The following is a 13,437-nucleotide window of genomic DNA, read 5'->3' on the forward strand; positions in this document are numbered from 1 at the left end:
TTGTTTTGGACAAACTCAAGTTACATATCGCACAACCAAGAATGAATGATACGGAACCTTTCACAAGATAAAACTGCATGAAAAAACAGTCTTTCGAAAAATAATAACAACGCACGAATTATTTTAACTCTACTCTAAATACACAATAGAGGAATGTGGGGGCAAAGTGAAATGGCGAAATACTTACTCTGCTTTTAGGGCTACCTATCTAGTAAATTTTTTAATCTCTACATAGTATAAAACGAAGTCTCCAAAAAGCGTCTGTGTTTGAACTCGCAAAACTCAAGAACTACCCATCCGATTTTGCTGAAAGTTCCCAAGTTCGTTCCTTTAAGTACTGAGAAGGTTTGCAAACCAATTCGAAAACAATTCGATGAATAGTTCTTTATTTATTGCTTCAATGCTCTAACTTTATTACGGCGGGAGTTATTTGCGTTTTTAGCTCGAATTTTTTTAGGCCTAGCTGAAATTTAGGCACTACTTTCCTCATAAAACAAATCAATAAAAAGTGAAGGAATTGTCCCACAGCTTTCTTTTTGACGCCATTCGAAAAAGCGACTTTTTTTACTCCAGATCTAACTCGACCTATGGTCGAAAAAATGAGCTTTTATCCCGAAAGGAAAAAAAGTTACAAGCGTTTTTAAATCAAGTTTAAGAAATCTCGATTTCATTCAAATTGTGAACCATTTTCTTTCGCATTTCAATTCCTTAAACTTATTTCATTTTGTGTTTCCATGGTTACGCATTTTAAATCCATCTTACTGGATTTAATTTCTTAAAAGTATTTTAATATCTGTCGTCATTGTTTGGAAGGGAAATTATGATGTTTTTTTTTAATTTATTTTTTACGCCTGATTGTTGAATATACGTCACTTGACACAATATTTATTTTCAAGGTGGTCCGGGCAAAGCCCGGCAACGCAGCTAGTACATTATAAACACGTGTAGTCTATTTCAGTCAAAAAAAAAATTACCTCTGAAAATCATAGAATATGATGATACAAGCATTTTTTCAAAAACTTATACGCATATTGTAATATTTTATTGAAAGTCGAAAATTAATTTTATTGTTATTAAATGTTAAAGTCCTTGTAATTAATATTTGAAATATTAATTGAGAACTTCTAATATTAGGTGCAGTATTTATTTAGTTAATATTATGCTTATTTGTATTTTTAATACTTTATACAATTAGACAAGTTTATATGGGGCAAAGTGGATCAGGCAAATAGTTCATTTCGTTTAATTATTCAATCATTTAACAAATCTTTTACATATTATTTATTAATTACTTTATTAATGTACCTTAATTTAGTAATTTACTTATTCATTCATTCGTTTTCTTACTCAATCATTGTTTTACTTGTTCATTTATTTGTCCTCATAGATTAATTAATAATTTTTATTTATAATACATACATACATGCGCACATACAAACGTCACGAGAGAACTCGTGGTAATTAACTCAGAAATGGTCAAAATGATATTTCGGGCGTCTATACGTTTTTAGACATATTTGCATGTGCGGAGGGGTCGAAAAAGCCTCCCAACATTCATTCAAATCAAACCGAAATTTGAAGGGGTTTTTTTTTTTTCGCGAACACCATACTTCCTTTACAAAGTAAAAAGAAGTAAAAATGCATCGTTTTTTCCATTTTTAGGATCGAAAAACTTTTGACTTTCCGAATGGGATTCAACGCTCAGACGTACACGAACAACTTCAGACGTATTAAAACTCAGTGTTTTTTTTTTTTTTTTGTTATTTTCCATATGAGGCAGTGAGAAGCAAAGTGATGTAAATGGTAAAATTAAAAATTTGGAGATAACCAGTACACATGGTAGGTGAACCTCTCCTCTGTCTTGGGGCAAAAGATGGTGCTAGTAGCCCTGGTAGTTGCTGCTATAAAGCATGATTTAGAAAAAAAATTCAATGAAAGCCTACCTAGGACGTTATCTTTAAACGCGTTTTACTCAAAACTTACATCCCTTTGCTTCTCACTGCCTCATATGACGAAACAAAAAAGGAATTACCCGTGTAAGGTGTGAGATGGCATCTTTAAAAAACACAATGTCCAAGTGAGCTGTCCGTGCAACTTCATTGTACAGGCTGAGCAGAAATGTCAGCCGTTCTTGCAGTGCATCCAAAGATTTCACCTGAAATTAAAAGCTCTCATATTACGTTGAACATAGGATGGAAATATTTCACGTCGACTATTTAAATTTGATTAATATTATCACTCACTCACAAAAAAAACCCACTTTTGTTCCATAAAAGTTGTATACGCTGTGTGAAGCATAAACTTCCAAAGTATAAAGTTTTTGGTGAAAAATGTGTGTATATTATCACCTGATTGCAATTACAGCAGAACCTCGATTTTACGTATTCTGTCGAACCCTTTTATAAAAACGTACCAAGCGGGAAAACGCAAAATTATGAGTGTGATTAAAAGTGTAAGCATTATAGTGTTTAAAAATTGACACTTGGCCAATGAACTAGTAGAAAAAATGTGAAATATTTACTTGTTTTTAGATACAATTTCATTTATAGCACGTTCTACACTGAGAAAGTTTTGCAAATTTGCTTTTTGGTTGGTTGCAAATATGATGGGTTGGTTTTTGAAAATAAGACATGTTTAAGAGTTTTATGCTTTGAATCGCTTGGGTCAGTAGGGACAATATCTTCCACAATTTCTTCTCCGTCTTCATCACTACCATAGAGACGCGCATTAAATCTGATATTGAAGGAATTCGTGGAGTGATAAGACAATTCATGTGTCATCGACTTCTGGATGAGTTTCAAGAAGAGCGTCAGCAGCTCTGGTCCTAAATTGTTATGAAGGAACATTGGACCAACGATACTCAGGATCGGATGATCGAACCCCTCTCACAGATAAAAGACAATAATACAGTACAAAAAATACTGCCAGAGTGGTTTCAAACAGCTATAAAACAAAATTTTCTTGGAAAAAATTAAATTTATATTAAGAAAAAAGTTTGTGGTAGTCTTTTAGATAAAAATGATTTTGATCTGTTTGCAGAAAAACGTATTATGCGGATTTTATGAAAAGGGTAACGTAAAACCCGGAATATAATAACATTATCAGTATAGCAATTGTCTGGGACCAGCAGAAAATGACATTGCAAGCTGGATAACTTATGAAACGGACATCGTGAAATAGATGTTCCACTGCCTTAAGTTTACTACGGAAATACAGCTAGTCTGATCACTGATATACTGATATGGAAAGGCAAATATCCAGTTTATAGGCGGAAATGAACGCATCTATTAGTTTACAGGGGTTGTAGTTAGTTCGTTATACTAGATTTGCGCTTTTGCCTCTTTTTTATTTAGACGTACAAATGACAATTTGTTCACGGCAAAACAATTTTTAAATCTTAACTGTATTTGAGAAATATTCTCACTACATTTTTTTTTTTTTTTTTTTTTTTTGCGGCGTGATTTTGAGTTTACCATTTTGTTTTTAATATTTCCGGGCGAAATGAAAACATTTTATTTTCTTTTTGTGGTTTCCATAGAAACTCTGTTGGTTTCCCCTCATTTTTCAACTTAGAGTTTAACAATGAATTTATAACGCACTAGTGACATTATAAAAGGCGAGCATCAATATCCCATTGCTATTTTCCCTTCTCGCCTGCAAGATTCATTCAAATGGAATCACCTTAACTTGGCCGATTGCCCATTTTATACCTTTCGTGTGGTCAGACGGTAAATCAACCGTAAAAATGACAAGCTTGACACCAGATGCGAGATGGCATTGCACACAAGGGCCATTCTACGGAAAGGACATTTTGTCTCGCACGTGACAGGTCGTGTATTTTATGAAAAGTAATAAATCAAAAGGGTAATGAACAAAATTTTGTTTCTTAATAAATCACAAACGTATGCATAATTTCTTATGTGAAATGTTTGTTCATTACCTTTTTAAATTATTACTTTTTAAAGAAATGTACGAGAATTAATGTGCGGGGATATGACGGCTTTTTCGTGAAATGGCCCATAAGGTGGAAGATCAGTTCAAAATGGTTCACAGAAATTAGTACAAAAATCAACACTGTAATGGTGTGAAGAAAAGAAGGCACCTTTTTAATGAGGCTCCAAAAAAAGCCGAATGCTTTTAAGGTTTATGGAAACAGTAAAAATGTGAAATACAATATTTTTCAGATTAATCTCTGAAACGTTTTAATACAAAGTGCAAATTTTAAATTGCTCTGATTTCATAGAATACTTTTGAACAACACTCTAACGTAATTAATTTCAAGATTTAGTGTAAGTTACCTTTCAACTCAAAAATTAACCTTAATTTTTTTTCAAAAGAAAACTTTGGGTCGAACATTCCTTAAATTTCTCCATTTTAGCATTGTTTCATGTTTTGAAGGATTAAGTTTACATTCAACTTACTGGCTCGTATATCTTCGGCATTTCGACTTCTGTTTCATCTTCTCCTGTAACCTCAGGAGTATCTCTAAATAGTGTAATATTTAACAATTATTTTTCGTTTTATTTACGACACATTTCACACTACAAAAATATATTGTTCAACGTTTTTTTTATACATCTTAAAAAGAATTATTTCGTCAAACTTCAAACACTAGAAAGAATGTTCAAGCTTCTATAATATAATGTATGGAAATATTTGACTAAACTATTTCACAAAATCTAAAACGAAATACTATCTTTTAGCACACTCGACTTCATCGTATTTTTGCAGTATATTTCCTAATATCATTTTAAAGTAAACTAATTAAAACAAGCATTTAAACAAATTTTTTAATCAAAATTTAAATTCAAAATTTAAATAACACGCAAACAATTCGATTTGAGCATTGCTTAGTACAGTGTTTGCGGAAATACTATAAGAACTGTAATTACCTCAAGAAGTCCACAAAAAAGCAAACTTCATCCTCGGTATTGTTTTCAGTAAATATATCGCCTAGTTCTTCAGAGGCCAGACGAGTTAAACTTTTGTTAAACCAGTTAGTATCTTGCTCGTTAATAAACCTATGAGAAATGTCCATCACGTTAAATTTCTTATTATTCTACCCGGTTAAAGTTGCTATGTAGTACTAAGAAAAACGAACAGAAAAGCAAATATAAACTATTCCTTTTTTCATTAAGACAGAGTTCAATTCTTTAACAAAGTTAGATTCCTTTTTTTTTTTTTTGGCTTTTCAGGAAGATTCTGAACAAAATCATGGATATTTCTGCTTCAAATTCCCAAAACATGCAGCTTGATCGTCATTTTACTATAGGGGGCACGTTTACGGGGATCTTTTTTCAATGAATTTTTTAATTTTCATGTTTTAGACATGGCGATTTTGTGAAGCAGTTAATGGAGTCAAAATTGGTATATTCCGTTATTGCTCAGTTTATGTTTTTCACCGTTAAAAAAAAAGGTATTTTTGAGTCCAAGTCGAATGCGTAAACTTGCCCCGGACACGGGGCACGTTTATGCATATTTATTTTGACACCTAACGTGGTTCTGTTGTTTTGAACATAATGTCTTACCATCGTTAAAATAAAGCAAATTTATTACATACTGAATAAAGTATAAACTTAAAACTAAATGGGCATGAAGACAGCACAACGTGATTTTAACCTATAAGATACGAATTCGTAACTCAATTAAAAAATAAATGGTGGTTTTCAAAACTAAATAGCCTGAAAATACTAAAAACGTTTCTGACAGTTCGGAGCGAAAAAAGCGTCAATGCACGTTTAGAAGTAAGACACCGTAAGAACTTGCGTAAAGGTGCTCCGACGCCAACGCGTAAACTTGTTCCGTCGCCAAGTTTGGATTTATTTTTAACGGGGAAAAAAAATAATAATGACATTTCACTTCATACAAGTACAATTCAATTCTCAAAAAAGGATAAAGTTCTGGTAATTTTTATATATTTGTTATTTCTTATCTAAGTATTATTTATTCACAATAAACTTCAAAACGTTCAGCACAAAACTTACTCAACATGGTAGAAAATAGATTATTATTTCTGCATGCTAGACCGAAGCTCGACTGATGCTCAAAAACTTGTGAAAATATGTGCTAGAGAACAGCATCAATCTATTATGACTGTTGGCTCGCCAGTTATAATTCGTTTTGAAAAAAAGGCACTTGGTAAACGTGCCCCGGTCTACCCTACGAATTTCTTGCAGCTTTCCGCTCTTCCGAATAATGATGATCTACAATACATGAAGCAATAAGAGTTAAGGGGATGTGCTTCTTAAGAAATGGATGTAAATGGACTTCTTAAAGATTTCACTAAACCGCATGCAAAGTTTAAACCGGAGGTAGGCTTTCATGGATTTTTTTTAAAAATCATGCTGCAAAGCAGCACCTACCAGGACGACTAATACCCCTTCTTGCCACAAACCAGAGAAGAGTTTTTTCAATCATCTGTAATAGTTACGTACAAATTTTAAATTTTGGTACTAACGCCCCGTAGATTCGCATTGCCTTATCGTACTTCCTATTATATACGTGTACTAGAGAATCCACAGGTATTTTCTTTCTCAAACAACAAATAAGTTTTTTTAACCTTTTTTCATTTTGAATTTGTACTTTATATACGTTGTCATATTTTATTCACTATGCAGTACAAAGTTTTCGACTACTTTTTATGTAACAAATAAGTCGTTAAAATTTCTTGAACGGTAGCTAAATATTCAAAATAACCGACACTCGAAGCTGTTTAAGATGTTTACTAAAAACGAATCTTCAAAATAAATACGAGTGTCATAGTTTAAGAGTTATTGCTGCATGCATGAAGCAATTTCGTAATCTGATTTTTTTTAAACCTTACTTATCAGCAGGGATGCGGAGTCGGAGTAAAAATTACCAACCCTGACTTGGTGAATTTTAATGCCTTCGGCTTTGACTCTTTTCATTTAAAATCAATCCGACTCCGACTCCTCAAGCACTGGCAAAGTTGCGGACTTTGAGGGAAAATGACCGACTTCGACTCTTGAAATTCAAACTTTCGACTCCCAACTCCAACTGCTTTGCCGCAAAATCAGTCCGTCTCCAACTCTGGAAGTCCGTCTTCAAGCCCTGCTTATCAGTATCATATTTTAAAGTTTGAAAAAGGAGAGCATTCGTGCTTACAACGACGTATTTCATTAACTGGATGCGAAGGAAGGTATAGTGAGTCTCTGATAAGTGGAGCTATAACTTAGAAGGTTTGCACCTCTTTTTGGAGAGTTTTCTAAAAGAAAAGGCTTTGTTATTGGCGCGGATTTGAGTTGAAACACTTTTGCACAACTACTACAAGAGCAACATCACTCATCTCAGAACCAATTACCCATTCCTATTGCTCCAAAAAGAGGTAAATACCAGTATTTTCAAGGTCATAGTTCAGCTTATTAAAGCCGCACTGTACCATGCTTTGAACTGTAACAAATGGCTAAGTAAACAAAACACAAACCTGTCGGAAATGACTCTACAGCATTCGTGTTTCCAGAGGGTCAGGAGCGTTGCCTGATCGCTGAGGATGGATGGCTGAGTTGCTATTACACCTTGCCATATTCGTGACAGTTCTCTCAAGTTGAAAATGTAATGAAACTTTGCAGGAGTTGGGAGCATCGTTACCTGCAATTAAGACAAATCAATATCACATTGATTATTCAAGAAGGACGTGCCACTTCCCGAGACAGGTTCTTGACAAGCAGTCATCATTGAAAGCTTATTGAAGTATTTGGCACGTTTCCTTCAGCATTCTTCTCGAGCAGGATGCAAAATTTGCAAAGCCTATCGTCGTTCGAGTGATTCCGAATCCACACACCATGTTACAAAGAGCAAACACAGGCTTTGCGCGGAACGATTTACTGAAGATCTGACTGGTAGGAGCGATCTGAGCTCGATTACTGTTGGAAGAATAAACACCCTCTCCACTACTTTCTCCCCGCAGTTGGAACAAGCTGCAATGCATAGCAACGTCAGAAAGAAACAGAACTACTCATTGCTTTCACAACGCACCTTGTGTTTTTCCAGGGCAATGTTTTGTTCTATAATAATGCTTACGTGTATATGTTACTGTGAAAGATTTCAGATTAGTCTCCAATCATGTTTGCAAGTTTTCATAAAGTATTTGTCATCATCTTAAATTATGTTTTTCAAATTTTAAAACCTGAAATATTTTAGTAAAAACATGTGTAAATGCATAATTAGTGAGTTCTCACCTTTGTCAGGTGCCACAATTTGCGAGTGAGTGGAACTAACTTTTCGGCCAATGAAATAACTTCCGCTGAATATCCTTGCTTCTCGCAGATGGCTCCACATACAATACTGCCTAAAATACGATGAAATATTGCTTGATTTTACGAAGTACTTAACGGTGCGTCGATCAGTCCTCAAAAATAAACACTGGATTAACATTTTAGAATACTGCACATAAAATACGAGGGCAAATCAAAAAGTCTTTTCGCCTACTTTTTTTAGCCAAAGTATGGCTGTAAATACAAAGCAAACATATACATTCCCAGCAGTGACAGTTCCTTGAACCGTACCAGCCTTATCTGCTTTTTGCTTGGAAGAGCGGAGCTGCTATCAATCATTTAATATGACGGTTGTTCTTCAGACGTCCACATCTTATGAGCAGCGAAGTGTTATTCATTTTGTACGGAACATGGGACAAAAGCCCATAGCAATTCAAAGGGAAATGCAACTGCAGTCCAGACCTTCCCCTTGGTGATTTTTACGATTTCAGTCCATTGAAGAAGTTTCTGGCAGGACAGAAGCTAAGAACGCGGTCTGACGGTGATTCCACAGACATCCGGAAGAAGTCTACCACATGGGGATCTCTAATTTAGTGCTGCGTTGGGACAAATGTCTGAACCGGTGTGGTGACTATGTGCAGAAATAATGTAAGGTACGTAGTACACTACGTATATTTGTAAATACCTGTATGTACCTCTATTTGGCAAATAAAAAATAGGCGCAAAGACTTTTTGATTTGCCCTCGTATATTAGATAATGACATACTGTATCTGGTTACAGGCGAGAGAAAAAAGTAACAATTGCAAATAACTTAAGTACATAAACAGTGGAGTAGTCATAAAAAACTTTGAGGAGGGTATGGTTACATTTCCCCGGGAGGGATATGGTTCTTTTCCCTCCTATTGGTCTCGATTTTAGTTCTTTTCAAAGCAGAAAAATTTCCAATTTCCATGGAAATGTATCCCCAAATCTATCCCACCCTCCTCTGCATTAGATACTTCCCTACATAAATCAGATTGTTTAGGACATTCTCAAGCGAATCAAGATAACATCTAAAAGACAACTTCCCGATTAAATATTCCGATCAAAAAAAATTTATGTCGCTTTGAAAAAATTGTGCATAACAACTTGTCCTGAACAACTAACTTGAGAAGTTTGCACAAAGTTTTACAAATTTTAGCCGTTCATTCCATAATTTGTTGCTGTTATTTTTTTTCAATTAGTGTACGATGCGTAGCATAACTATTACGAATCGTAAAAACTGACAAAAATCAAACTGTAAGAATATTACTTATCTTTATTACTTTAGCATATCGATAATAATTTTCAGGAGTAATAATAGATCGATCTAAAAAAATAGTTCGCATTCATCAAGTTTTATGGATTTCTTTGTTTTACCACAAAGCAATCTAAGTCTGCCGGGGATAGGCAGTGTAGTACTGTCATCCTAAGCAGAATAAAATATAACACAGTTGTAAAACCTTAGGGGCTTTTAAAGTCAATCAATTAAGCAACGATCGACAGCAACACTTACCGTCGGTTAATCAAAGATCTATAATAAGTAAAGGGTGTTTTTGTAGAGGTATAGAACTTTAACTTGGCAACACTGTTTGATATGTGAGCCATTTTGATAGCTGTCACTTGTTTTGTGTTTAGTTTGATTTGCCATTTCATCATGAATAGACAACAAGACGGTGTAACATGCCACAAATCACGCGTCACAATTGATTTATTGAAAGAAACGTTTGGTGAACGAATAATTTTGCGTAATGGACCCTTGAATTGTCTTGTAAGATCATGCAATTTAACACCGCTGGACTATTTTTGTGGGTCTATGTGAAGTCTCGGGTCTATACCGATAAGCCACAGACGATTGACGTCTTGGAAGAGAACATTCGCTACGTTATCACTGACATACGGCCTCCAATTGCTAAAAAAAAGTGAGAAAATTGGACTTCCCGATTGGACTTTCTTTCAGCCGGCCGAAGTGGTCATATTCCGGATATCATATTTATATAAAAATGGCAAAGAATCATCTTCCGAATGAAACCAAATTCATGGTAATTAATGCCATTTAACTGTGTTTTATTTGAAACTAAAGTTCTATGCTTCTAAAAAAAAACATCCCTTATTTTTGAATGAATAACGGAAGGTTAAACATTTCACGTATAAGGTAAAGGCCAATAAAGAAGACCATTAATCGTTGAAACAAGATTTAGACGAAACCCAACTATGGAGAAGACACATGTCATAGAAATACTGATAAAAGATAAACGAGAGCTCCATCGAAGGCAACAACCTACCGAAGATCTTGTCAATGGATGGATCAGCCGGCAGGCAGCAGTTGAAGATGGCAAAATGCCGCTTGAGTCTTTCAGGTATTTCGTTTCTTCCTCCTCCCGGTTGGCACATAGCGGCAAGGTACTGAATGTCTGCTAATTTTATGAATTCTCCTGGACGTTCCAGGCAGTAGAATCCCCCCATTTCGATTGTCTGTCGTACAATTTCATTTGTCACCTGAAATAATGAAAGTTTATAGGAAATTTACATATTCGACTCGTGTTTTACAATGTGTTTCCCCGTTATTTTATGCACAGCTAAAAAAAAACTTACTATAAATTAAAAGAAGGAGTATCACAACGCTTATCACGTAGAAAACTTGACAAGTTTTCAAATATTCTCTCCAAACTTAATACAGAAAGCTAGGTGCAAAATATTTTTTACAATCTAAATGTAAGCAACGTAAGTATCCATTTTTTACACTGCTGTCAGAGAGGCTACTTATTAATCGTTGGCCTCTTACACTCAAAGGCGCAGGTTCAAACCTGGCTCCAGTCAGTGGATTTTCAACTTGCAAAAATCAACAATTTCCAACTCGTATGATTATGCGCCACGTAAAAGATCCCTAGAGAATTCGATTGACTTTGAATAAATAAATTTCCAGTTCGCATCGAAGAGAGCCCAGGCATCTCCATCTGGCGGGGAAAAAAGATGGTTGGTTCTATTAAGTTTAATGGCTCAAGAGCCTATATACGCTACACTACGCGAAAGAATTAAAGAAATAACGCTGCCACTTCAATAAAACCATCTAAAAGTCATGAAAAATGATTTCGTTGAACTATTGTATATACATATGTACAAAGTGTATAAAGATGCATAATATGAAAAAGGAGGACATACTTCCATCAAAAGTGAGAGAGGACAAAGGGTCACATCAAATTATTCTAACATATCATGCTAAGAATGCGGTTCAGTGGCATCTGATCTGTTTCCACAGTTCACCTGCAAGGAGTGTCTTAGCGCCGCTGCATAATTCTATAATGGGGTTGTTTCCTTCAGTCAAAAGTACTACATTTAGTCACTGAAATTGATAGAATAAGCAAAAGAGCATGGAACCAGAAAAAACTTTTATTTTCCCAACAGTTATTTTTTATTCAATTTTTTTAAATGTCCGATTTTGAAAATAAGGCGTGGTCTTTATGACGTCAGAAGTGATGTACTTCGGCAGGCTACTCCATTTGCCACGCTAAATGTTTACGCTCTGCTGTTAACTTCGTTGCCAGGACATGATTATTTGCGCTGTGCGCCAATGGCATAGGTGAATGACTTTTCATCATTTGTGATGTCATGTGCAGAAGCGCAAAAAAATGAATTTCAGTTTGCGCACCGATTAAAATAGTTGTAAAAAATATTAAACTTTGTCAAATTATTAAAAAAAATGGTTAAATCCAACATTTTTAAGCATGCTCTTTCAGAATTTCGGAAACATTGCCATTGTCTACAAGACAATTATCTAAAAGCAAAAAAAGCATGAAATGTGCCATTTTGATTAATATTAACGTTGAATACGTATCTTTTATCATGACTTTTACTAGTCATTTTAAGATTTGTCATTTTAAGAGGTTGAAAATTGTTTAAATCGCGGCAAGAATCATCAGAATTTAAAAAAAGCGCGTGATAGAAATTTGAAGGAAATTAGTAGAGGTACCTGATCTCCCCATTCGTTAATGAATGGCATGTTGATGTCATCGATGATTATGGTCAAGTTCTTCCCTGCGGCAGGCCCATATATGTTGCCGGCTCTTTTCTCGATGTAACTCTCTATGGTTTTCTGCAAATTTAGAAATTGTTTGATATAACTAAAAATGAATTTTCTCGCTACTCAATATAATGAAAACAAGTTACACTTACAAAATAACTCTTTATTTTTGAGCCTTAGGAAATGCTAGTGCGACGTATGGACGACGCTCGATCAAATTCGTTTGAAAAGTAACGAAATTCAACTCTTTTTAATGTAATTAATTGAAATTTAGTTGCATATTTAGTACGTATTTTAATATTTCGTACACTTAATTCATGCGTGTTAGGGAGAAAACTCACATAAATATCGGGAAACTTTCCATAAAATCATGTAAAAATGGCATAAAACAAATTACAGTAAAATCTCGTTTATCCGGGCTAACTGGAACCAATAGCATACCAATCTGAATAAACCGGACTACGGGATTGCAGTACCGGTATACGGGTGTACCGAATGCTGGTATTTCGAACAAATTTACAATTTCGTAATACCGTTATTTGATGAGGAAAATACTGGTATTTTCGGTATTAGCTGAAAAAAGTAAATGGTTTTAATTCAAGAATTTTCTCTCAATTCAACTAATTAAATACTAGCAGTACCCGCACAGCGATGCCCGTGCTAAAAAATTAATGGAACACCGTTGAATAAAAAAAAAAATGATGCATTTCCCCCTCTGATGTGAAATGATCGTTTTTCTTCGTATAAAATGCGTTTACACCTTTTCAAAAAAAAAAAAAAAAAACTATTTAAGTTTCTTTGGAATTTAAAACTTTTCGTCAAATCATTAAATTAGATTTACAGTTGCTTTAAAACTCTATTTAGCGAGTGAAACAGTTTTTATTGCAATTTAAAGTATTTCGTCAAATAAACAAAAAAAGATATCAAATAATATCTTTCAAATGTAAAAATAATTCCGCAGCTCTATTGTTTATCGCCAAACTTGCCCAGCAACCACGCTATCATAATCCATCCATCTAACGGAAAAAACATCCCGTGGAACATTCAAAAATCATTGTCAGAAAAAAAAGAAGGAAATTTCGTACATTTCACTCGGATAAAAACAAACCAAAACTTTCTTTTCTTTCAAAACAAATCGCCAAAACAATGAATTACATTAACGG

General features: G+C 34.5%; 1 protein-coding gene across 1 annotated transcript in view; it reads right to left on the reverse strand.

The window, feature by feature from the left end:
* Window positions 1-13,437, reverse strand: part of LOC129220057 (dynein axonemal heavy chain 5-like) — a 274,414-nt gene that overhangs the window by 116,724 nt on the left and 144,253 nt on the right. The window contains exons 39-45 of the mRNA XM_054854398.1: window positions 12,224-12,346; window positions 10,539-10,752; window positions 8,199-8,308; window positions 7,445-7,608; window positions 4,893-5,021; window positions 4,422-4,485; window positions 2,033-2,155 (exon numbers count right to left, since the gene is read on the reverse strand). Of these exons, the coding sequence (XP_054710373.1) occupies window positions 2,033-2,155; window positions 4,422-4,485; window positions 4,893-5,021; window positions 7,445-7,608; window positions 8,199-8,308; window positions 10,539-10,752; window positions 12,224-12,346 (927 nt within the window). The remainder of the gene's footprint in view (window positions 1-2,032; window positions 2,156-4,421; window positions 4,486-4,892; window positions 5,022-7,444; window positions 7,609-8,198; window positions 8,309-10,538; window positions 10,753-12,223; window positions 12,347-13,437) is intronic.

Source organism: Uloborus diversus, chromosome 4 (assembly GCF_026930045.1).
Source record: "Uloborus diversus isolate 005 chromosome 4, Udiv.v.3.1, whole genome shotgun sequence".
NCBI classification, from domain to species: domain Eukaryota; kingdom Metazoa; phylum Arthropoda; class Arachnida; order Araneae; family Uloboridae; genus Uloborus; species Uloborus diversus.